General features: G+C 46.9%; 2 protein-coding genes across 6 annotated transcripts in view; both read left to right on the top strand.

Annotated features, from left to right (window-relative positions):
- Window positions 1–38: 38 nt before the first annotated feature.
- Window positions 39–1,401, top strand: LOC136665713 (E3 ubiquitin-protein ligase NHLRC1-like). Its single transcript, XM_066643401.1, has one exon. It carries the CDS (start codon window positions 98–100, stop codon window positions 1,364–1,366), a length of 1,269 nt encoding a protein of 422 aa, XP_066499498.1. The 5' UTR covers window positions 39–97; the 3' UTR covers window positions 1,367–1,401.
- An 867-nt stretch (window positions 1,402–2,268) lies between these two features.
- kif13a (kinesin family member 13A) overlaps window positions 2,269–26,095 on the top strand; it is an 85,744-nt gene continuing 61,917 nt past the window's right edge. For all 5 annotated transcript variants that reach the window (XR_010795207.1, XM_066642810.1, XM_066642799.1 and 2 more), the window contains exons 1-6: window positions 2,269–2,804; window positions 3,307–3,397; window positions 18,162–18,174; window positions 22,861–22,921; window positions 24,542–24,634; window positions 25,661–25,841. Coding sequence is in view for 4 of the 5 variants with exons in the window: in XM_066642810.1 (XP_066498907.1) it covers window positions 2,750–2,804; window positions 3,307–3,397; window positions 18,162–18,174; window positions 22,861–22,921; window positions 24,542–24,634; window positions 25,661–25,841 (494 nt within the window). In the remaining variant the exon portion in view is untranslated. The remainder of the gene's footprint in view (window positions 2,805–3,306; window positions 3,398–18,161; window positions 18,175–22,860; window positions 22,922–24,541; window positions 24,635–25,660; window positions 25,842–26,095) is intronic.

Genomic DNA, 26,095 nt, shown 5'->3' with positions numbered 1-26,095 from the left:
TTGAATCACGTGTCTTTGAGGCTTGTGGGTAACGTGCTGCAGCTAGTGTCCAAAGTCCTGTCTTACTGTTTTGATTCTGCACTAGAGAACGCAAAGCATGTCTAAGGATGTGGTGTCTCAGTCTGGCAGCTCTGGGAGGGTGAAAGGAGCCGAGGAGATTTTGTCAGAGATCCGCTTGGAGCTGCTGGAGTGTAAGGTGTGCTTTGAAATGTTCTCATCGCAGCAGAATGGACGGAGACCTAGGAATCTGCCCTGTGGTCATGTGATCTGTTTGGGATGTGTTTGTGCTTTGGCACACCCCATCCTGAGGCAGCTGGAATGCCCTTTCTGTCGCAGAGGGTGCGACGTTGGAGGTACCTATGATTCCCAGGCCTTACTCGACCTCCGCGACCTTCTGGACTCGACAGGACGCCCAAGATATTTTTTAAGCCCTTTCGGGTCTGGTGAATCCTGCTCTGTTTCTCCAAAACAAGCCTCTCAAAGCTTGGGCTCTGGGATCAGGCATCTTCAGACTGCCTTCGGAGGATGGGGTTCCATTGTAAACCCAACTGGTGTCGCTGTACTCGGGCCAATGGAAGTGGTGGTGGTCCATGGTGGTCATGAGAAGGTCACCATCTTTAATTTTGAGGGTCATTATCGACACAGTTTTGGCCACTATGGCCACAGTCCTTCTGAAATCTGCCACCCTCTTGATGTTGCTGTATCTCCTCTTGGCCACATTCTGGTGACGGATGCAGGGGACCATTCAGTTAAGGTGTTCTCCCAGAGAGGATGCTCTCTGGCCAGTATTGGACCTTTCAAACTCCCATGGGGTATTGATCTGGACAATTCCGGGCACGTTCTTGTGACCGATGCTCAAGCTGGCACAGTCTGGCAGATCTTGATGGATTTTGGGAACGATGTAATGGTGGTGGACAAGAGGATGATCCTGAAAAACCTTCAGTTTCCAAGAGCGGTGGCTTCTTGTAGAGTTTCTGGAAATGTTGTAGTGTTGGAGGCCCAAAGAAGCAACAACAGAGATTCCACACCATCAACACTGAAGCTCTTCAACAAAGACTTTATCCTTCTGAGTCAAGTGGACAGTTCTAATCTCAGTCCCATGAGCTCGGTGAAGATAGACCTCTCCTATGCGACATTTGACAAAAACGGAGATGTGATTGTGGCTGATGTCCAGCAAGGCCTAGTTTGGAGTTTGGGCGATATACAGAGTCCTGTCCTGTCTCTAATCGTGAAGGATGGGCTTCTGCGTCCAGTGGGTTTGGTCACAACTGAACAGAACTCTCTAATCGTCTTGGACGGTGGAGACCATGCTGTCAAAATATACTCCGACGGTGCGGAGGACTCAGGAAGCGCTAAAACAACTTAATTTGAAGTGCAGCATCATCTTTTCATTTTATTTATTGTATCTTTATTTTAACTTTAAACACAGAGATGTAAAAATCAATCAATAAATATGTTTAAATGCTTCTCGTCTTGTTCTTATCCAGTGAACGCATGAACGTTCTAATCATTTCATCATGATCATGGTCGCAGTGGGTCCAGAACCCCCTGGATGGTGTGCCACACACTCGCCCACTCAAACCTGTGGACGCTTTTTCACAAAGTCACTCACACCGTCAGGTTACTGTCACCAACTCCACTAATAATCACAAACACACTGAATTAAGTTTGCGTCCATTTGGGTGATGGGCAGGAGCGCTAGTGTGTTTTGGTACGTGATCCCCGGTGGGCTCTGATATTAACGTGGTCAGTCCGACAACACCCTGGTGTCCGTTTGGGCCCAGAGCAGGGTTGTCTTGTTGTTTTCAGGTGGGCTGCTTGTACTGACCCTGTGTTTTAACCCATACGGGTCACATCACTGAGCCTAGATCTACATCTAACTACATTAAAAATGAACAGGACATTTTACTAAACGCAAAAGCCTGTGATTGAGTGGTGTTAAGTGGTTGGATGGAGCTCCATCACTTCTTCAGAGAACACACCCTTGCTTGACTTTGGGCTTGGTGTGTGCAGTTGCACCAGAGAGTCCTGTTTGTTTATACTTTTCTATGGAGATGTTTGTGTTGGTGAACCTTAATTAACATATGAGCTGAAATTAGTGATTAAACGTGTCTCACTTTTGAACGTCCAGTGTGTAATATCCACACCATTAAAGAAATGTGAATCTGACCCATCATATATCAGTAATTAAAAGTTTAAAGAGCATTGTGTAAGGTGTAAGGCCTCTGTTCAGTGTTGGTCAGGAGTTTAGCCGCGGGGAGTGGAGCTGTACTTTTTCTACGCTTTTTTAAGATTTCACCTCAGATTTCTGAGTGTGTTTGGGGATATATTCGGTCTGTTTTTGAGTCCTAAAAGAAGCCGAGGACGAGTCGAAAGTGGTTTCTTATTCGACTCGCTCCGTTCCACCTTAAAACGGTTTATATTGAGCTCTGATTTTCTGAGGGAGTCGTTAGCCGAGAACTGCTCCCAACGGAAGATGGCGGTCGGGATGCTGAGAGAAGCTGGGGCTCCGCTGCGGCTCTTTTTAGCCAGATAGCGAGGCGGACAAGGGCGAAAATGTTCGTTTCGTGACTATTTCGTTTTTTTGGGAATGTTGGGGTTTGTTCCAGGTGGGTTTTTCCACCTTTTTCCTCTAGGAAACACCATCAAAATCTTCTCTTATTGCGGGACTTTGCGAAGACTTTGCGGAGCTAACCGTGCGTTACAATAGCAGGAGACCGGGGAGAAAACAGCGTTAAAGTGCATTAAAATGTCGGATACTAAGGTTAAAGTTGCCGTCCGAGTGCGTCCAATGAACCGAAGAGGTGAGTCGAGCACCATATCTGAGCTTTAGGGGCTGTAGTTTAATATATTAGCTCATTTTGATCAAAGGTGAACCCCTTCATAACGTTAACGTTACTTTATGCTCCTTCACATTGAGCTGATCCTGGAGTTGAGCTTGGGACTATTTGTGTTTTGACAGAGTATGTACACTTTTAAATCTCCTTTTTTTTTAAACACTTATCGTGTGGTTTGTGTTATAACACTGCCTTTCCAGGCAGAGAGAGGGGTTTGAAAAGTTTGGACACGACTGTTGGGGTGTTTTTTTTTTGTGAGGGAATGAAATCAACAACAGAGTGAAGTAAAAGTATTTTTGGTATATTTCTACAATTATGAGTTTATGCATTTCCTGAGGAATTAGAAATGTATAAAATGTGCAGCAACAGCCTCATGTCTTATATTCCCCTCTATATATGTTATAGTAATACAATATATATATAAAATTGGGCGGAACATGATACAAACCTGTCTCCATTTGTTTTACAGAGATAGAGCTGAGCACCAAATGTGTGGTGGAAATGGAGGAAAACCAGACAATCCTTAACCCTCCACCATCAAACACAAAGGGGGACAACAGGTAAAAGTCATTAGAAAAGGAATGTTTCACTGCCACAAACCAGAAGTTGAGAACAAATGCTCCAGAAAACTACGGTCTTTTGTGATTTAAGGTGGTTCTTTGTATCTGAAATGGTTTTGTTAAAAGCACAGCAGCTGAAGCTGTTGATGAGATCTGTGACCTGGTTTGGTGACTACTTCTGGGTGTGTTAGCAGTGGCCTACAGTGGGAAGAACCACGCATTGCACCGAAAAAGCCCTGGGACAGTGTCCAGTTTCCAGCTTTGCTTAAGTTTAGACCGTGAAAGTGTCTGAGCGTTACGTCACTATCAGCTTTCAGTTTCTCGCAAGATGATATAAGATGCTCTCAGCCACCATCAGACTGAAAATACTCCTTGTTTTGGTGCCTCTGCTAGTGTTTCGACCCAGACGCTGGTTGCGAAGATGATCAAAGCTCACACAGCCACTTTTTTTCATCAAAAAAAAAAAAAAAAAAAAAAGAAGACAAAATTGGCTTAGGATCCACATTCCAGTGCTTTAGTCGAAAGAGTTCACTCTGGATACACTGGCCAGGAAGGGCAGGGCAGATACCTTCCACATTTACAGTTAATAACACATTTATAGCAGTGTTATTGGGCCAATAAACCTGTATCTCCATTTTGATTTTTGACAAAAATTGAGAACACGAGCTGTTGTTTACCGTTTCATAATGAACAGACCAACAGAAATGGCCCAAAATGATTATGAAAATGTCTTCCATTATAAGTTAAACATGTTGTTTCTTGCTTCTCTCACTGTTCAGTCCTGGGCCTTCAACAGAGGAGTATTTTTAACTGGTGCTTAAGTAAAATTGCTGTTACTTTGGTAAATTACTAAGGTCACTGTGAGTAAAAGTACACAGAGATGTCACGATACCTCCTTCCCTGGCCCGATACTGATATTACAATCTCGACTACCACTCAGTAATGACACTAGTCTTGTAATTGTTTGTTAAATATTATTTCTAAACTTAAAAATGGTGTATTTTCAACAGACGAGAGACAGTCCACTGACCCACAGCTTACAACCGACTACTGATTTGTTACAGTATTGGATCACGTCCGTCCAGGCTTGCGGCTGCTGCGGAAGGTTTAGGAGACGACGTCCAAATTAGCAAGTCATGCGCAAGAGATCGGGGGAGAGGGATAAAATCCCACAATCCCGTGCATGCTTGAAATGTGTCACTGCTCTGCAGATTACTCGTCTATTTTCAGGAGGCTATAATAAGACTCCGCTGTGCGTGTTTGAGAGTCTTGTTAACATGGTGCTTCCCACTTTGTTTCTGTTTATTTGTAATAACCACGTATTTACTTCTGACGCCATGCACTGTCATCATTATCGTTTATTAATGGAAATACTGATGTTAAGTCTTTCTAACAATAGGCTGCAATGCCAGTGAGGCATCAATTTTTGTGCAAGAAACAGAAATTTTTCCCCGTCGTTATCTGACATTCTGTCATTATCTGAAGTGGTTTTCTCGTTTATTCTCGCTCCTTCTCTGTGATAGTTATGTATTAATATTGTCTCAAGGCTGTAGCAGTGAGGAGGCATCACAAGATTTCAGGTCCCATGATGCCCGTGTGCCCAGATCCCTTCGTTTCTAAACACATGCCTTTTTTTAGGATGATGTACTGAAATAGTAAGGGTTTAAATCTGCTTTCAAATGAAGGGCTATGTTGTTTTTAAAGGAGAGGTCAGTCATTCCTTCCAGTGATTCTTCTTCACGTTTTAAAACAGCTGTGATACTAATGTCTTGTGGTGTTTTAGTTAAATCAGATATTCTGCACAATTCCTATGTCCCATGTGGGGGACCCGCTCTATGGATCATAAACTGGTTCTTTCAGGAACTACAAAACCATTTGATAAAAGCTATTCTAATTTGACAAAAACTAGCAAGAGGCGTCCAGTTGAAGGTGCTGTTTTGATGCAGAACAGTCGCTCTGAGCAGGTAAACTGAACACCGGCTTCCCTTCATCAGCATCACAGGAATAATCTGCTGAAGCGGCGCTTTCCTCCGTCTCTCTCTCTCCTCTGTGCGACACTCAGGGACCTTGCTTGCTTCAGGAAAAATGTAAGAGAACCTTCATCTGTTCTCTGCTGCACCAAAGGACATCCTGCAGCACAGTGATCATTAAAGCAATAGTTTGAATTCTCAGCCGGGGGAGTTTGAAGTTTGCTGCTTTAGTTTCACACTGGGGAGATGAGGCTAAGCAGCCCATGCCCATCAGTTCGCTTGATGTGGTTACTGTAGCCAACTCCACAGCGTCCTAGTTTAGCGATGGGCTCTTTAGACACCTCTCTCCTGATCTGAGGTCTGTTGTGACTGTGTTAAACTGCAGTCACCTAAACATCAGGATTATTTAATCACTCACCGCTCTACTGCGAACACACACCCAGGTCACACACATTAGCCCGTAATTACCTGAGGGATAATGGCAGGGAAATTATTCCACACACTTAAACGGGACCTGGATCCGAGGCGAGTAAACACAGCCCTGGTTATGTTTAGTGGATTTTAAAGTCATGCTGTAGATAACGTGAAATAATGGTGTTCATCTGTTCACTTTGCCTTTCACGACTAATTGTTCCTAATTGACCCTTAAAGTCACAGTCAGTGTTGGTGATGATGAGGACATGTGGTTGTGGTTTTGTTTGAATTATTAGGGGAAATTGCGTGTGGAAAGTGCAGATTGTAGTGTTTCAGTTCTGTGTGCGTAAGAAGAAGAGGTGATAAGTTTTGTTTATGTTATTGTTTCTTATTTAAATTTTTTGGTAATCAGCCTGCTGTAGAAAGGGCTTTTGCGTTTTGAGCCTGAGTGAGTGAATGAGTGAAACATCCATGTTGGAGAAGCGTATCTGGCTTGTGTTTACATTGCGTGAAATTGTCCATTGCGTGAGTGTATGAGTGACAGGGTCAGTGTGTGAAAGGGTCCACAGGTGTGAGTGTATGAGTGACAGAGTGAGTGTTTGAAACGGTCCACAGGTGTGAGTGTGTGTCTGGGTGAGTGTGTTAAATGTTCACAGGTGTGAGTGAGTGACCGTGTGAGAGTGTGAAATGGTCCACAGGTGTGAGTGTATGGGTGACAGGGTGAGTGTGTGAAACAGTCCACAGGTGTGAGTGTGTTAAATGGTCCACAGGTGTGAGTGTATGAGTGACAGGGTGAATGTGTGAAAAAGTTCACAGGTGTGAGTGAATGACTGGGTGAGTGTGTGAAATGGTCCACAGGTGTGGGTGAGTGACTGGGTGAGTGTGTGAAACGGTCCACAGGTGTGGGTGAGTGACTGGGTGAGTCTGTGAAATGGTCCACAGGTGTGAGTGAGTGACTGGGTGAAACGGTCCACAGGTGTGAGTGAGTGACTGGGTGAGTCTGTGAAATGGTCCACAGGTGTGAGTGAGTGACTGGGTGAAACGGTCCACAGGTGTGAATGAGTGACTGGGTGAGTGTGTGAAATGGTCCACAGGTGTGAGTGAGTGACTGGGTGAAACCGTCCACAGGTGTGAATGAGTGACTGGGTGAGTGTGTGAAATGGTCCACAGGTGCGAGTGAATGACTGGGTGAGTGTGTGAAACGGTCCACAGGTGTGAGTGAGTGACAGGGTGAGTGTGTGAAAAAGTCCACAGGTGTGAGTGAATGACTAGGTGAGTGTGTGAAATGGTCCACTGGTGTGAGTGAGTGACTGGGTGAGTGTGTGAAGTGGTCCACAGGTGTGAGTGTATGAGTGACTGGGTGAGTGTGTGAAACGGTCCACAGGTGTGAGTGAATGACTGGGTGAGTGTGTGAAATGGTCCACAGGTGTGAGTGTATGGGTGACAGGTGTGGGTGTGTGAAATGGTCCACAGGTGTGAGTGAGTGACTGGATGAGTGTGTGAAACGGTCCACAGGTGTTAGTGAATGACTGGGTGAGTGTGTAAAACGGTCCACAGGTGTTAGTGAATGACTGGGTGAGTGTGTAAAACGGTCCACAGGTGTGAGTGTGTGAACCAGTTCACAGGTGTGAGTGACAGGGTGAGTGTGTGAAATGGTCCACAGGTGTGAGTGAGTGACTGGGTGAGTGTGTGAACCAGTTCACAGGTGTGAGTGACAGGGTGAGTGTGTGAAATGGTCCACAGGTGTGAGTGAGTGACTGGGTGAGTGTGTGAAACGGTCCACAGGTGTGAGTGACAGGGTGAGTGTGTGAACCAGTTCACAGGTGTGAATGACTGGGTGAGTGTGTGAAACTACCCAGGTTTGCACCCAGTGATTCCTGGTGGGCTCTTAAGCCTAGTCCTTGACTACACAACATTTTGAATGGTAATTGTCCATTGAAAGGAGGATATAGTCCAGGACTAGGCTTAATCCCTGTCTGGGAAACCACCCAATAGTGACATTTATGAGGATGAAGTGCTTACAGTGGATGAATGAATGAATGAATAAAGTATGTGAGTAGCTCACAGTTAGAGCAGGTTGTGTGTGTCTGAGTGATTCTCACACTGAAATTAAAGTGTACAGTGAGTAGTAACTGAAGAGTGATTGGTGCTGCAGGGGGGCGAGGTGGTGGGGGTGGGGTGGGGTTTACATTTCTATTCTTTAAGGCTCCTGCACTCATCTAACATCCCTCTTTCTCTGGTTTCATGTTTCCTCAAGTTGCTCAGACTGGAAATGTGAGTCAGGGTGAGACAATTAAAAAAGGAGAGATAGACTGAGAGAGAAAGAGAGATGGAGGAGAAACACCCGAGGCGAGTGTCTGAAGGTGTGTGTGTGGAGGGGGGCGTCTTGTCTGAAAGATCACCCGTCTCGTTTTAAAAGAATGTTAGCGGTGAATGAAAGCTAATGGGCTTGTTAGCATAAGGTTATTCTGGACGACGTCCAAGTGCAGGGTCTTATTGTATACTCTGTTTACATTCTGCATTTTTAAAAACGTAGACATGTGATTGTTCACTTATATTAATGGGCAGAAGTCAGAGACCAACGTTGTTTATTTACATTTTCATGTTCCTCGCTCTATTTAAAGTTGTTTCTGAGGAGATTGTGAATCAGGAAATCTGCCTGCAGACAAAAAAGAAGAAAACTGGAATTCAGAAACATGATCACAACAAAGGGGGACTCGTAACGACCGCACAGTCTGGAGAACACCATGCTCTGGTGCTGTTTAAAAGGGACATGATATGGAATAAAGTGTGTGTTCACATTAAAGTGTGGATCTGGAGTCTGCCAACCCACACACTGTGAAACAAGACCACCCAGTCAGTTTTCTGTGTGCTGCCTAAGTCAGAAAACCTGGGATAAAACGAGCCGTTCTGATTCTGCTCCGCTTCTTACGTCAAGTGCAGAGACTTTAGAATGGCCCCGCCCCCTCGTCTGAGTCTGTCCAATCACAGCGCTGGACCCACATTTACGTGACAGCACAAAGACGAGGTTAAACGCAGCAAAACAGAGACAACGATCGCGGAGAAATAAGAGCACGGAGTAAAAACGGAGAAGAAAGAGAACTGAGCGAAAACGGCTCGTGGGGTTTTGATGTGGCTGTTGGGTAAGAAGGGGTTTTCCAGCCGGTGATGATCAGAGGATCCACAGGTAACGACTCCCAGCACCCACCCTCCTCGCTCTCCCGGCATGCCTCAGTGCTGTGGGTGGGGGTGATTAGTGAAAGCCCGTCTCCATCTGATACAGCCCTGTGTTCACCAGGCGTGTAATTTCCTTCTTATCCATGTCCCATCTCGGCCTTGAAGTCACTTCCTAAAGCCTCCAGGTCTCCCTCTGTGTCCTATCATTGCAGAGGACCGGGTACGTTTGGACACAGGGAATGTGGGTAATTTTTGTCTTGAGAGTGGAACCAGGAGAAGAGAAAGAAAGGAACCAGAAAGCAGCAGAGAGAGAAGAAAGTGAGACAGAGAAAGAGGGAGCAAAGAGGTAAAGAGAAGAAGTGAGAGAAAGGAAATAAAGGGAGAGAGAGAGAGAAGAATAAGACAGTGATGAAGAGAAATATAGTAATCGTGCTGCTGAAACGCCGGCATGAGGCTCAGCCAATCAGAGCAGACAGATGGCTGGACAGATCAGAGCCGAGCAGAAAACTTCAGAATAAAGAGAGAGAGAGCGCACGATAAAAACCTCATCATTCCTTCAACACAATGTCCACAAACACAAGTGTGCAGTCCCCATTCCAGTGGTCAGTCTCAGGAATGTTCCCTTTGTTCTCTCTCTCTGTCTCTCTCTCTCTCTCTCTCTCTCTCTCTCTCTCTCTCTCTCTCGTGTTTGGTGAAGTGCAGCTGTCTGTAACATGCCATTTGAGTGTGTGTGTGTGTGTGTGTGTTTCTCTGAGATGCAGTAAAACGTTGTCCTGTGCTGATAACACTTTTCACGCTGCACCAGCTCTACTCCCTCTCCTCCATCACTGAGACTCGGGTCCAGGACCCAGTCGCCGCACACCGGGTCGGTTCTGACCACTGAACGCCAGGACCACCCCACAGCCCTGACATCTGGAGCCTGACCAAAACATAACTATCAGCGCAGCTCTTGCTGAAGTGTCTCAGAAGTGGTGCTCCCTGAGAAATTCGCAGAGGCCTCTTTGTCCAGATGTTGCACACAGCTGTAACTGACAGCGACGGTCTCTTTTTCAGAATGAGGGGGTAATCTCAGTCGTGTTTCGCTGTGTTTTGGAAAGTCCTGCAGCTCCAGTTTTGAAATGATGGCTCATTGTGCAGGAATGAGGCTGAGTTTGAGTTTTTTAATGTTCCTCCAGTTGCTGGGAGACGCTGGAGTTTGGGAAGTTTGATGACGGAGAGCTGGGAATGCCAGAGACGCCCTCATCCGTTTCACATATGTTCAGTTTGTGTGTGTGTGTGTGTGTGTGTGTGTGTGTGTGTGAGGGGAGTTTGGAGGAACACAGCTCCACCCTTCTCCTGACCTCAGAACAGTAATGAGGAGCTCCTTCACTGGTCAGAAATGCAGAATGACCACTGAATTACTGCTGCTATTAAGATAATAATAATAATATTAATTAAATATATGTTACATTTCGTTTAAGGCATAATGCCAAGCTGCTCTAACTGTAATGTATCACAACAGAGGATGTGTCCTGTAAACGGTTATATTATTTCCTAATTTAAGCCTCTGACACTGTATATCACTGTAGTCGATGTGTTTCCCTTTTAAGGCGGTCTGGGTCTCAGATGATTTCTCTGGAAAAAATGAACAACAAATTCACACTGTACCTCAGGGTTAACAAAGACGTTTGGGAGATGACCTTTAAATAAATTATTTCTCCTCAGCCTTTAGCACTAACCCTTTTCCACACTCCCTAACCCTTTAACCATAGGACTTAATCCTAAATCCATAGGCCCTAATCCTGAATCCATGGGCCCTAATAATCCTTTAGCTGTAGGCTCTAATCCTAAACCCACAGGCTCTAACCCTTTAGCCCTAGGCCCTAATCCTAAACCCATAGGCCCTAGCCTTTTTGCCTTAGGCCCTAATCCTGAATCCACAGGCCTTAACCCTTTAGCCCTAGGCCCTAACTCATTAGCCCTAGGCCCCAAACCATTAGCCCTAATACTCGAACCCTTTAGCCCTAGGCCCTAACCCATTAGCCCTAGGCCCCAAACCATTAGCCCTAATACTCTAACCCTTTAGCCCTAGGCCCTAACCCTTTAGCCCAAGGCCCTAATCCTAAACCCATAGGCCCTAGCCTTTTTGCCTTAGGCCCTAATCCTGAATCCATAGGCCCTAACCCATTATCCCGAGGCCTTAATCCTAAACCCACAGGCTCTAATCCTTTAGCCTTAGGCCCTAATCCTAAACCCACAGGCTCTGACCCTTTAGCCTTAGGCCCTAATCCTAAATCCATAGGCCCTAACTCTTCAGCCCTAGGCCCTAACTCTTCAGCCCTAGGTCCTAACCCTTTAGCCCTAGGCCCTAACTCATTAGCCCTAGGCCCCAAACCATTAGCCCTCATACTCTAACCCTTTAGCCCTAGGCCCTAACCCATTAGCCCTAGGCCCCAAACCATTAGCCCTAATACTCTAACCCTTTAGCCCTAGGCCCTAACCCATTAGCCCTAGGCCCTAACTCTTTAGCCCTAGGCCCTAACTCTTTAGCCCTAGGCCCTAACCCATTAGCCCTAGGCCCTAACTCTTTAGTGCTAGGCCATAACCCATTAGCCCTAGACCCTAACTCTTTAGTGCTAGGCCATAACCCATTAGCCCTAGGCTCTAACTCTTTAGCCCTAGGCCCTAACCCATTAGCCCTAGGCTCTAACTCTTTAGCCCTAGGCCCTAACCCATTATCCCTAGGCCTTAATCCTAAACCCACAGGCTCTAATCCTTTAGCCTTAGGCCCTAATCCTAAACCCACAGGCTCTGACCCTTTAGCCTTAGGCCCTAATCCTAAATCCATAGGCCCTAACTCTTCAGCCCTAGGTCCTTACCCATTAGCTCTAGGCTCTCCCCACTCAGACCCACCAGAGAGCGAGGGCAGTTGTTATCTCTAATGAGGCAGTTGTATTTCTAAGGAGATACTGTGCAATTCTCCAGAACAGTCCCGGCTCTGGTCACACAGGGGGACCTGGACATTACCCAGACTGTGCACTGTGGGTCAGATAAAGTCTGGGGACAGTTGCGGAGTGTCCGGAAAAGCTGTGGGTCACAATGCAGGTGTGAACAGGGCCGGAGTGAGACACTGAGCTCTTGGTGTATTTTTCTACGGCCGGATCCCTGTGGACATCCACAAACCAGAGGTGACTTTAATGAGATAAACCAGACGACGTCAATGAGCACCAAAGAAAGTTATATGTGATCGGGTTAATCCCATATGCTTTCACTGTTTAGGAGTGTGTGTGTACGCACCCTGCCGTGTTACGGAGCATCCCCTCACTCCAACACAATAGTCCACGAAAGCCCTGGGGGTCTCTGAAGAGCTGCTCTCATTCTGTAAGCTGAGAGACGTCTTTGAGGGAGCTGAAAGCTGCTGTCGGGTGGTTGGGTGATGGATGGAGGGAGAGAGGGATGGATGGAGGGAGGGATGGAGGGATGGAATGCTGAGCCCGCAGTTTGAGGAGCGATGAAAGACATGATGAACAATTCAGGAAGGATCCCCTGTGGTTCATTAAGTCACTGACAGTAGCCTGAGTTTTAAACGTTCCTCACTTTGTGCTGAAGGTGCTTCTCGCTGAAATGAGCGCAGACACAGGGACGTGTTTAAACGTCTGTGTTTGTGAGAGAAATGAGAGAGTTTACTGTTGTTTAAGTTTCATATAAGAGTAATCCTGTTTATAATGTTCATAATGACTTGTAAAAATAAACATGACTGTGTAATTCATGATGTAATTGTGTAATTATTAAATCTTTTGGATGAAGAGCCCTGTGATGGATCCAGTGCTGCGTCTTCTCTCTGCACAGTTTACAATCACCAAGAAAACAGTAGCTTTCTATCATCAGCCTTGCAGGGGGCGGAACCTGTGCAGCATGTGGTTCATGCAGGGGGCGGAGCCTGTGCAGCATGTGGTTCAGGCTGGTGGTGGGGCCTGTGCAGTGTTTCAGGCAGGGGGCGGAGTCTGTGCAGTATGTGGTTCAGGCAGGGGGCGGAGCCTGTACAGCATGTGGTTCATGCAGGGGGCGGAGCCTGTGCAGCATGTGGTTCAGGCAGGGGGCGGAGCCTGTGCAGTATGTGGTTCAGGCAGGGGGCGGTGCCTGGGTAATATGTGGTTCAGGCTGGCGGTGGGGCTGTGCGATTCTCCGGAACATTCCCAGGTCTGTTCACACAGGGGTCACTCGGACTTTACCTGGTCTGTGCACCGGGGCCAAGATAAAGTCCAGGGAATGTTACAGATGTTTGTGTTCACACACATCTCCTATAGGTAAAGTCTGGAACAGTTCTTGGTGACTCTGATTGTGTAACTCTGCTCACTTCTGTCTCACTCTCCCATAAACACAGACACATACACAGAGCGGTTCCTAGCCTTTCATTGCCCAGAGTCCATGAATAAGTGATCCCCATCCAGTGAAATGCTATGAGAACACGCTCAACTCAGAACTAATCTCTGCTCTCTGAACACATTGCAGCGTCACTGGAGACACAGCGTGAGAATGGAGACGTAGGGACGAAGAAATCCTCCTGTCCCTCATGTCTGTTCCTCGTCTTACGCTCCAGAGCCGGGTTCTGGACTGAGGGGAATTTTAGGTTTGGTTTTTAAATGAAGTGATAATTACACTTTGGAAGGGCAGGTCTCTTCCTCTTCGGCCTGTAGAGCTGCTGGGGTTTTCACGTTTGCATGTAGAGAAAGTTTTGTGTTTGTTTGGGTATTTGTTGGGTTGTTGTCGGCTATGCTCAGCAAAACACACACACACACACACACACTCAGTGTGGCTGAAACTGTGTGATTTCTATGTTCAGTTCCAGTCTGAATCCAACAGCACGATTACACTGGCCTGCCATAAAATAAAAAAAATGGGAAATTTCAATATTTGGAGAAGATTTTACTTTATTTTAAGGTGTTTTCCTGTAAAGAAGATGACGTCTCACCTCCTCTGGATCTTTGGGGCCCTCACAGAGAAGTACGTCTAGTTCTCGCAGTTTTCCATTTCATCTGAGTGCAGCGGGTCGTCCAGACCAGGCACGGCGTCTCCAGTTCTGAACAATAACGGAGTCCAAAAGAGTGTAGGATGTGTGAGTCCTGCTTCTTTAAGGTTCACACAGTGTACACATAGATTTCCCAGTATGTAGAAAAATGCCCTGCCCTGGGGCAGCTGCATATGAGCCTAAGGTCTCCATGCCCGGGGTGAGGGGTGGAGGGGAGTAAAGTGTGTTTCTGTGTGTCAGAAGAATGTTGGAACACCACTGTGTGACATTTCTGTGTCATAGGAGTGTGTGCTTGGTCATAAATTTACTTTATGTGCACACGTATATGGAGTGTGTGAGTGACTGGGTGAGGGTGAGAGTGACTGGGTGAGCGTGTGACTGGCCGGCTGTGTGTGAGTGACGGGGTGAGGGTGAGAATGAATGTGTGAGTGGCTGGCTGAGTGTGTCACTGACTGGGTGAGGGTGAATGGCTGGCTGTGTGTGAGTGACTGGGTGAGTGTGAGAGTTACTGGGTGTGTGTGAGTGACAGTGAGTGACTGGCTGAGTGTGTGAGTGACTGGCTGAGTGTGTGAGTGACTGGGTGAGTGTGTGAGTGACTGGGTGTGTGTGAGTGACAGTGAGTGACTGGCTGAGTGTGTGAGTGACTGGCTGAGTGTGTGAGTGACTGGGTGAGTGTGTGAGTGACTGGGTGTGTGTGAGTGACAGTGAGTGACTGGCTGAGTGTGTGAGTGACTGGGTGAGTGTGTGAGTGACTTGGTGAGTGTGTGAGTGACTGGGTGAGCATGTGAGTAGCTGGCTGTGTGTGAGTGACTGGGTGAGTGTGAGAGTTACTGGGTGTGTGTGAGTGACAGTGAGCGACTGGCTGAGTGTGTGAGTGACTTGGTGAGTGTGTGAGTGACTGGGTGAGGGTGTGAGTGACTGGGTGAGGGTGTGAGTGACTGGGTGTGTGTGAGTGACAGTGAGTGACTGGCTGAGTGTGTGAGTGACTGGCTGAGTGTGTGAGTGACTGGGTGAGTGTGTGAGTGACTGGGTGTGTGTGAGTGACAGTGAGTGACTGGCTGAGTGTGTGAGTGACTGGGTGAGTGTGTGAGTGACTGGGTGAGTGTGTGAGTGACTTGGTGAGTGTGTGAGTGACTGGGTGAGCATGTGAGTAGCTGGCTGTGTGTGAGTGACTGGGTGAGTGTGAGAGTTACTGGGTGTGTGTGAGTGACAGTGAGCGACTGGCTGAGTGTGTGAGTGACTGGGTGAGGGTGTGAGTGACTGGGTGAGGGTGTGAGTGACTGGGTGAGGGTGTGAGTGACTGGGTGAGTGTGTGAGTGACTTGGTGAGTGTGTGAGTGACTGGGTGAGTGTGTGAGTGACTAGGTGAGTGTGTGAGTGACTGGGTGAGCGTGTGAGTAGCTGGCTGTGTATGAGTGAGTGTGTGAGTGGCTGGCTGAGTGTGTGAGTGACTGGGTGAGTGTGTGAGTGACGGGCTGAGTGAGAGTTACTGGGTGAGAGTGACTTGGTTAGTGTCTGCATGAGTGTGTGAGTTGTTGAATGGATGAACAGAAGAATAATGTGTTATTTTCTGCTGAGAAATGGTATAATTTATATTTATAATTTGTTATTTATAACAGTCTCCACGGTTTTCTTTGCTGGACTGTAAGTAGGCGGGGCTAAAATCGTGTTGTGTGATGTCAGGTCAGCCAAAGGACCAATCAGAATCATTGATACTAACCTGTTTGAATAGCCACGCCCAGTGAGCATGTTTTAAAGGTGTGATTTATGGAAGTGTCCAGAGAGACGTCCACTGTGTGGTGTGTGTGTGTGTGTTGCAAGTGTGTTGCGCGTATGTGGTGTGTTGTGAGTGTTTGAGGTGTGATGAGTGTGTTGTGAATGCGTGGTGAGGTTGTGGTTGGTCAAAATTGTCCCTTCTCATTACAGTATGGATGCTACATTACATTGTTGGCCCAGTTTCTCTCACCCCTCACCCATCTTTTCCCCTCTCTCTCTCTTTCACTCTCTCTCTCTCTCTCTCTCTCTCTCTCCCCCCTCTCTCCACAGCTCTCAGTATTTCTCATGTCTCCTCATGAGCTCTAATGAGGGTCAGCAGCACAATGGCCCCTCCAGTCTAAACCCAGAAAGACAGTGACACGCAGAGGTGTGCCGTCCTGAAAATGGACAAAATGTGTCTCTTCTGTTTAAGAGAGAGTGAGAGTGAGTGAGAGAGAGAAAGAAGAGAGTGTGGTGGAGTCAGGACAAGCTTAGTCTCTGCTCTTGGAGAAGGATAATACTGAACATATGGCAAATATGTTGCACTCTTTAATGCAGCTATTCAGGTTTATTCAGTTGGGGTGAGAAGTAATACATGGCCTGGTGAGGGTTTTTTTTTTGTGTGTGTGTGTGTGTGTGTGTGTGTGTGTGTGTGTGTGTGTGAGAGAGAGAGAGAGAGAGAGAGAGAGAGAGAAAAGATGGAGTCTAATTTGGTCTCAGCTCTAAATCCACTGACTTTACTGAAGTTTACACAACAGAGCCAGAGGGACGTCCAGCTCTAAATCTGCTTCCGTCTTCACGCTGCAGCGGCCGGATTACGAGGGGCTCACACCCCCGTCCCTCGGGAAACACCCATCTGGGAAACCGGAATCAACAAGTGCATTAGGGAGAGGAAAGAAGGAAAGAAAGACTTTACACCAAGTGCTATAGATAAGTCCCGTCATCCAAACACAGAAGAAAAACATCGTAAATATTTATCCTTTTTAAAAACCTATCATGGTTTATTTGAATTGTATCTAAGCGTCGTGCGGATCTGTAGAGCTGTGTGTGGAGTGAATGCTGGCTGGAGATCCGTTCAAGACCCAAACCGTACTCAACCCGATCTACTGCCGCATCAGAATGGAGCAGTTTGAGGGTCTGTGTCAAAACAGGTGTGGCGTGATTAGGGCTGTGCCACATCGTATCGATTATATCGGCATTTGTTTTTAAACGCTAAAAAAAAACCTCAGTATCGTGATGATGGTGATATTCTGACTTAATGACTTAACACAGCGAATATTCTGTGTTTGTTTTGTTATTTACTGTGAAGCTTTAAGGTTACTTTTTGTACAATTGTTTCCTTTTTGTGGGCGGCACGGTGGTGCAGCAGGTAGGTGTCGCAGTCACACAGCTCCAGGGGACTGGAGGTTGTGGGTTCGATTCCTGCTCCGGGTGACTGTCTGTGAGGAGTGTGGTGTGTTCTCCCTGTGTCTGCGTGGGTTTCGTCTGGGTAACTGTCTGTGAGGAGTGTGGTGTGTTCTCCCTGTGTCTGCGTGGGTTTCGTCTGGGTAACTGTCTGTGAGGAGTGTGGTGTGTTCTCCCTGTGTCTGTGTGGGTTTCCTCCAGGTGCTCTGGTTTCTTCCCACAGTCCAAAAACACATGTTGGTAGGTGGATTGGCGACTCAAAAGTGTCCATATGTGTGAGTGTGTGAGTGAATGTGTGTGTGTGTGTCTGTGTTGCCCTGTGAAGGACTGGCGCCCCCTCCAGGGTGTATTCCAGGTAGGCTCTGGACCCACCACGACCCTGAACTGGATAAGGGTTACAGATAATGAATGAATGAATGTTTCCTTTTTGCTGTTTATACGTTGTTTACAAAATAAACAAATGTTTTCTGATTTCTTTTGTCACTTCTTTATATTTGCATATTTGAAACTTGTAGTAAAATAAAACTTTTTAATAAATAAAACCACTTAATGGTAGTAACATATATTAAATATATTTAATTTAATTTGATTAATATTAATATAACATTTATTTTGTTGTATTAGTGTGTTCTTGAAATTAATAAAAGTGTTTTTCAGTGTTTTGTTCGTGTCGCCAAGAATATCATTATCACCAAAACACAGTGAAATATCGTGATATTATTTCAGGGCCATATCGCTCACCCCTAGGCGTGATCCTCATTTTATAAAAATGTATAAAAACTAAACATATTTACTTTTCCAGTGTGTCTTTCCTTCATTCTGTAAATTACAGCTCCTCATTCTCTCCTGGTTTGAATGCTTCTGTAATTCTGTGTATAAAGTATAATGATCAGTATTTTATTGGTGGTATTTTAATAATAATATTGTTCAGTTCCTGTTTAGTTTTTAACTGGTATTTATCCCTCTCTCCCCGTGCTCCTGGATGTTTGGATGACCTCGGGTGACTCTGGACCATTCTTCTGCTCCTTTTCCATCAGGAAACAGCCAAAGGTACGAACACATCAACTCCACAGCTCTGTCTCAAGCGATAAAACCTGAGGATTAAATCCTGCACAACCTTCTAACATAGCTCCAGAATCACATTTCAGAAACAGGAACACGTGTGTCTCTTGGTGAAAGACATGTCACTCCAGAGTCTGTTGTAATCCGTGGGAAACTGGGGTTAAACTGCTGTAAACGTGCTGCTAACGTAGCATTTAAAACCCCATACGCTCCGTTCACACAGCGGTAAAACTGGATCAAATCTGATCTGATTCTTCATCTGCGATACAGAAGTGCGTCTGTGGAGCTGTGTAAACACATCATTGGTGAACATTAGCACTTCAGATTTGGGCCACTTTCTGAGGTGGTACTGAAATCTGATCCAAATCTGGTTTGAGGCAATGGGACTCAGTGTGAACGGCCGATCGGAGCTAAGGTCAATCCTTGGGCATTCTTCTTAATGTTAATTTGAGGTGTTTAGGGAAAGGAGCTGGAGTTGTTAAAGCGTTTATTGTTTTCTGAATATCACTGGGAAATAATAAACCTGTCAAATGTCTTATTCCAGTTTCCTGTCACTCGCTTCTGAGTAAAACTAAATTGATATTAAGGTTATGAAAGGAATAAAGGGCAGAGGTAATTTCTCAGCAGGTCTGTACACACTGGCCGTTCAGTGTCAGTGCCTGATTTTGAATTTATTAGACTGGTGGGCGGCAAGGTGGCTCAGCAGGTAGGTGTTGCAGTCACACAGCTCCAGGGTTCGATTCCCGCTCCGGGTGACTCTCTGTGAGGAGTGTGGTGTGTTCTCTCTGTGTCTGCGTGGGTTTCCTCCGGGTGACTGTCTGTGAGGAGTGTGGTGTGTTCTCCCTGTGTCTGCGTGGGTTTCCTCCGGGTGACTGTCTGTGAGGAGTGTGGTGTGTTCTCCCTGTGTCTGCGTGGGTTTCCTCCGGGTGCTCCGGTTTCCTCCCACAGTCCAAAAACACATGTTGGTAGGTGGATTGGCGACTCAAAAGTGTCCGTAGGTGTGAGTGTGTGTGTGTGTGTGTGTGTGTCTGTGTTGCCCTGTGAAGGACTGGCGCCCCCTCCAGGGTGTATTCCTGCCTTGCGCCCAATGATTCCAGGTAGGCTCTGGACCCACCGCGACCCTGAACTGATTAAGGGTTACAGATAATGAATGAATGAATGTATTATACTGTTTTTTATATATTAAATGTAGTTGAATTAGAAAATGTTCACTGTGGGAGGCAGCTGTGTAGTGAAACACCCTCCAAAAGCAAAGCGCTCGGACAGGGTGCTGTGGGTTGGTTTAGGAACAACATATGTTCAGACTGATGCTTTTGGATACAGGACACGGTGTAAAGAGTTTTACCTGCTGTGTGAACGCAGACGTGGGGTCACTTCATGATTGAGCAGTGGCAGTTTAATAAACCGGCATATGAAGTGATGCTGTCGGTTTAGAAATAATATAATGATAATGTAATAATACACGTTTCATGATGTCACTAAGTCTTCTTTTACAGTGCCATTAATGAAGTGTATTTTAAGAAATTGTGGTTGCGGTGAGAGTTGTGAATGTATCCGCTCCACGGTGTTGGTCCTGGCTCAAAAACCCAACATAAATTCATATCAATCTGTATTTACATCGGCCCAGAAACGACGTGCCCATTCATTTTCACTCCTTCCTGCTCCCGAGCCGCACTGCGACTGACCTGTCTGCCAAGGCCAGCGCAGTGTGTGTGTGTGTATTCCAACAATGCAGCTTTGAACAGACACACACTGGCCCACTGTCTGTGCTCATCCTCTCACACATTGTGGGCTTTGTGTGTTTCGCGAGGTCTCTGAGCGCCGACAATTTCTCTCACACACACACACACACACACACACACACACACACACACACACACACACGGCAGGAAGCAGAAGCAGAAACAATCGAGCCAAAAAAAGACTCCTTTTTTTTAGAAAGTCCATGAACGGATTTTCTAAACGAAGGAAGCTGTAAGCAATTACAGAGCGCTGTGGAGAAACGTTTCAGAATTATTAGTAAACTGATGATAAACAGGAGCCAATCACACTGTGGACTTATTTAAACATTCATTTGTCAAGACGTGTGTGAAAATATGATGTCGTTTTAGGTCACATCTAAAGTCTGAAGGGTTCACAAGCTTCTAACACCATTAAACTCCTCAGATGTCTGGTTACTGTTTCACTGTTATTGTTAGTAAAAAGGCTCCCCTTTAAAGCCCTGTTATCAGTAATCCACACAAATCTGGCTCTGTGTTTGTGTCTCTGTGATGGACAAACGCCAGAGAAGTGATGTCTGGCCCCTGGGGCAGTGCAGAGTGTCGGAGTGAGTTCTAGTAGGTTCGTGGCCCCTGTCCTGGTCCCTGATGTGGCGTTAGTTTGGGGGGTGGGGGGCGGTGTTGGGGCGGTCCGCTGGAGAGAAAAGGCCAGTGCTGCCCAGCGGAAACATCTCCTCTCAGCTGTGAAACACACGGCTCTCATTAAACACACACACACACTGTTCTGGAATGTAAAGGGTTAACACAGCCTTTCACTTGCCAAACAGTTTTCCTCCTGAGTAAACTGCCCCACTACCCCCCACACACACAAACACACACACACACACACAGAGACACAGACGTTAGAGCTTTAGTTCGTACTGAAACGTCATCTCCACGGTTACACACCGCTTTAGACCCGTCTCCTCAGAAGAAGAATATTCAATATTGTTTCTAACCGCAGTTCGAAATTCAAACAGTGTCCATTCTTTTATTTTACTGTAATTTGTATCGTATTAAAAATCAATCGTTTTATTCAAAACAATACAAAAAATATCTTAATAATAGCTTTTTCCTGATGGAGCTCAGAACCAACGCAGCGCCCAATAAACTCTTCACTCTCCACACGGCTTCATTTGTTGGTTATATTTTGTTGAATAAAATGAGAATTGTCATTTTTACTACAACACAACAGTCACAGAAGAGGCGCGGAGAATGTTTATGTTTTGAATTAAACACTACACAAAGAGGCTGTTAAACGTCATCGTATAAGAGAAGATTAAATGTGTAAATACAGTCTGAGCTGTGTTGATTCCTGCACACACACACACACACACACACACACAGAAACCACCCCCCACCCTCGGACCCCCAGTTCTCCAGGAGACGGGGGTCAGCAAAAGCAAGAATTTTATTCGGCCTTTCTCAGATTTATGTTTTCAATTAACGGCGCCTGAGCTTCATCAGAGACACAGCACCACCACTGTGTGACACTGAGGGAGCCACAACATTAAAAACAACTCTCAGCTCCAATGTCCACTGTTTTTAACTGGAGCTGAGAGAGGGGACAGTGAGGGGACAGTGGAGCTGAGAGAGGGGACAGTGGAGCTGAGAGAGGGGACAGTGAGGGGACAGTGGAGCTGAGAGAGGGGACAGTGAGGGGACAGTGGAGCTGAGAGAGGGGACAGTGAGGGGACAGTGGAGCTGAGAGAGGGGACAGTGAGGGGACAGTGGAGCTGAGAGAGGGGACAGTGAGGGGACAGTGGAGCTGAGAGAGGGGACAGTGGAGCTGAGAGAGGGGACAGTGAGGGGACAGTGGAGCTGAGAGAGGAGAGTGAGGGGACAGTGGAGCTGAGAGAGGGGACAGTGGAGCTGAGAGCGGGGACAGTGAGGGGACAGTGGAGCTGAGAGAGGGGACAGTGAGGGGACAGTGGAGCTGAGAGAGGGGACAGTGGAGCTGAGAGCGGGGACAGTGAGGGGACAGTGGAGCTGAGAGAGGGGACAGTGAGGGGACAGTGGAGCTGAGAGAGGGGACAGTGAGGGGACAGTGGAGCTGAGAGAGGGGACAGTGAGGGGACAGTGGAGCTGAGAGAGGGGACAGTGGAGCTGAGAGAGGGGACAGTGAGGGGACAGTGGAGCTGAGAGAGGAGAGTGAGGGGACAGTGGAGCTGAGAGAGGGGACAGTGGAGCTGAGAGCGGGGACAGTGAGGGGACAGTGGAGCTGAGAGAGGGGACAGTGAGGGGACAGTGGAGCTGAGAGAGGAGAGTGAGGGGACAGTGGAGCTGAGAGAGGGGACAGTGGAGCTGAGAGCGGGGACAGTGAGGGGACAGTGAGGGGACAGTGGAGCTGAGAGAGGGGACAGTGGAGCTGAGAGAGGAGAGTGAGGGGACAGTGGAGCTGAGAGAGGGGACAGTAAGGGGACAGTGGAGCTGAGAGAGGGGACAGTGAGGGGACAGTGGAGCTGAGAGAGGAGAGTGAGGGGACAGTGGAGCTGAGAGAGGGGACAGTGAGGGGACAGTGGAGCTGAGAGAGGAGAGTGAGGGGACAGTGGAGCTGAGAGAGGGGACAGTGAGGGGACAGTGGAGCTGAGAGAGGAGAGTGAGGGGACAGTGGAGCTGAGAGAGGGGACAGTGAGGGGACAGTGGAGCTGATGAAGGGTAGGTGGATGTTAAGCTGACCTGAGTGTGGTGGAGACAGACTTCCAGGTCGTCAGTTCTCTTCAGTCTGGAGTTTCATCACGTAGCGACCACACAGTAAACTCTCTCATTGTGTCCCGCCGTCACGGCCCAGGTGAGCTTTCAGGAAACATCGGCTCAGCGTTAGCTCGGTGTTAACTCAGTGTTAGCTTAGCGTTAGCAGAGACCCGTCTGAACACGCCTTCGTTGACGTCTCCTCTCCTCCTTTCTCTCTCTGCAGGTGTTCGCCTTTGACCATTGTTTCTGGTCTATGGACGAGGCCAACATCCCGAAATACGCAGGTGAGTCAGTCTGCAACATGTCCCAACACACACACACACACACACACACTTTCTCAGCCCCGTGGGAGGTAAAGAAGGCCTCGGTTGACAATTACTTTCTTATCGGGTTTAAACGTTGTGGTACGTAAAGCCCCAAATGAGTGTTTTCCGTTGTCCCCATCTGCTGTGCTTTACAGCTTCATAAACAGAGTAACCAGCACTGTTAGCATCCCCCTGGACCCCCCCCCCCCCCCCATCCTTGCCCCAACCCCCAACTGATTTCACGTGATTATTCCGTGATTAGTCCAAGTGTAGCCGATCAGCCGAGACACGTTTTATACGTAAAGATTGCTTCTGTGGTGGTAATTACTGTAATTATTACCACTCTCTCGCTGCAGGAACAGTCTCTGTGTCTCTGGGGAGGCTGCACGCTAGATTTTGGAACATAGCTGTGAGGATCTGATGGAGTTCAGCCTCTTAATCTTCAGTGAGGGTCAGGGGCTGGTGTTGGTGTTTAGTTCTGGATCTCACTCACCACTCCAACTCATCCCAGAGGTTTTGTCTGGAGCCGCACCTCATCAGATTTTTCAGTTCCCCAGCTCCACAGCCCAGTGCTGGGGGGTTTATACCCCTCTGGCCTACACTTGGTGTTGGGCACGGTGTAGATATTTACTGCAGTGTTAGACTTCAGCATTCACACACTACACGGGGTGTCTACAAACTTGTGGACATGAAGTGGGAGTGTTCGAAGTAGGGCTGTGGACGATGAAGTGCTCGTTACACAATCGTGCCTTGCTCAAATCAGCCCCAAATATTTCTCTTTTCTGGAAAAAAGCCTTTTTACTGGCTTTCCGCTCGTGTTTCAATTTCTCTTAATCAGCAGCAGAAGCAGTGTGTGTGTGTTTGTGTGTGTGTGTGTGTGCCCGCAGTATGTCTGTATTTAGCTCCTCACACAGCTGTCTGAATCACGTTACAGAACAGAGAACAGTCCATGGATTCAGATTCTCATTTCCTGTTTTATGCCCACAGTGAGGTTATAGCTTTTGAGGTTTGAGTCTCTGTTTACGTTGCTGCAGATAAATGTATGAAATGTACGAGCTTGTGATGTCACGGGGGAACCACTGCTCTTTTAGCGCCCCACACAGACCCAGCCCCCGACGTCCTTCGGGAATTAGAAACTGTGAAGAGGAAAGGGTCTCCTCCGGTGGTGGCGAGGAGACGTCTTACACGCTGCGGTAACGGGGACAAACACCCACTTACCTGAGGTGAGACGTGAGCCGGGTTTGCTCGGTCGGTGAAGCAGTCTGGACCCAGTTTCCTGTAGAGACTGCACGTCCGCGGACCACAGGGTGTGAGGGGTCTCCTCCTTAAAGGCGAGGCCACCCTGTTCCTCACCGGAGGAATCCCTTCCCCTTCCAAATTTCAGAGTTTCTCAGGGTACAGTGGGTCAGGTGTGAGGTAGCGCCCCATTGTTTTTAAATGTGTTCTGTAAATGCATTACTTGATTATCACATCGTCTTATATGAGCCGTTATACGCTGTATATAAGCTGTAAACCTCACTGTGTGCCTGGGACTGTGGTGAAGCTGTTTTTTGACGTGTTTTCCTCGTGTTGATGTGTTTGTTGTTGTTTGTTGTGTAGGTCAGGAGGTCGTGTTTAAGTGCCTTGGGGAGGGGATACTGGAAAACGCCTTTCAAGGATATAACGCCTGTATTTTTGCCTATGGACAAACAGGTACGCCCTATTCACACTCCCTCTACCAATGAATAAAGAGAAATCACAGCGAAACTCTTACGACTGTTATTGCTCTTTTGAACGCAACACTCCTCTATGTTCCATAATCATCCTGAGCTCTAGCCCTCCGTGTCTTGTGGTGATTTTGGGGAAAAGGGGGAATGTAGAGTTGAAGAAAGAGCTGGAAGTAGAAGATGGATGTTTGTCCTAAACTTTCTCAACACCTAATTATGACACGGACATGACCTTGACCAATCAGAAGCACCCAAACAACCATGTTCTGTGACATCAGAATCTCAGCCTCCCACAAAATATAGAGAAATAGACTTGAATCTTACTGTAGAGAAAATAATCGCAATTCTATATATTTCCCCCAAATCGTTCAGCACTGGTTCCATCTGCTCTCAGAGTCAGTGCTGGCAGGTAGAGGAACAGGAAGCTCTGTTGAATCGTTTAGCACACACACACACACACACACAGAGACTCAGCAGACGACCTCCTCCTTCGTTCCGTTTCCTGGACCACCCCTCGCCCCGTCTCTCAGACTGCAGACACTTTCCCACAGAGTCACCAAAGACTCAAACTGAAAGGGCAGTTACTTCCCTGTGTGTTAATGATCAATAATTATTCAAAAATAAACAATAATAATAATCAATCATTAAAATGAATAAGGTATTGGTGCTGATGTAATAACTGTGTGTTGTGTTATTGTTAATATTTAGGCTTTTACAGTCACACACCACTTTTTATTGAAGCTACGACTGTGTTTTTTGTTTGATTTGATGCTCTTTGTATATTGTTAGGGTTTAATACACACATTACATCACATTTTAGGTCAAATTTAGATCCAAATTTTAAGAATGATACATTTTGTAGCACAAGGCTCTTGTGAAAATTGAGACAAATATTGTTATTAATTTCTGTAGACATTTAGGTGCAGTATATATTTACCACAGTCTCATCTGAGACATTATTTTGTGTGTGTGTGTGTGTGTGTGTGTGTGTGTGTGTGTGTGTTTCCTGCAGGCTCTGGGAAATCGTACTCGATGATGGGCAGTGTGGATCAGCCGGGTCTGATCCCGAGACTCTGCTGCTCCCTGTTCGAGCGAGTGAGTCGAGAGGAGAACGAAACACATTCTTTTAAGGTGGAAGTGTCCTACATGGAGATTTACAACGAGAAAGTGCGAGACCTCCTGGACCCCAAAGGGTGAGAGGACACAAATAACCGCAAACACAGCGTCTCACACACTCGGCTGTTTCTCAGGGCTCTGTTTTTAAGTCTTCCCTCAGTAACAGACCCAGCTCGTCCGATCGTTACCAGCAGGTTCAGGTTAAAGTGAGTATTTCTCATAGTAACAGAAATATAACCACAATATTCACCACAACTTTGGCAGCAGGGTTTGAGTAAGGCTGTGGTGCCCAAAGCTGGGGATGTGTCCCATTAATGTGGGGTGGGAAAAG

This window comes from Hoplias malabaricus, chromosome 1 (genome assembly GCF_029633855.1).
Source record: "Hoplias malabaricus isolate fHopMal1 chromosome 1, fHopMal1.hap1, whole genome shotgun sequence".
Classification (NCBI taxonomy): domain Eukaryota; kingdom Metazoa; phylum Chordata; class Actinopteri; order Characiformes; family Erythrinidae; genus Hoplias; species Hoplias malabaricus.
Note: the sequence above shows the minus strand (reverse complement) of the source record. Positions and strands in the feature narration are given on the sequence as shown.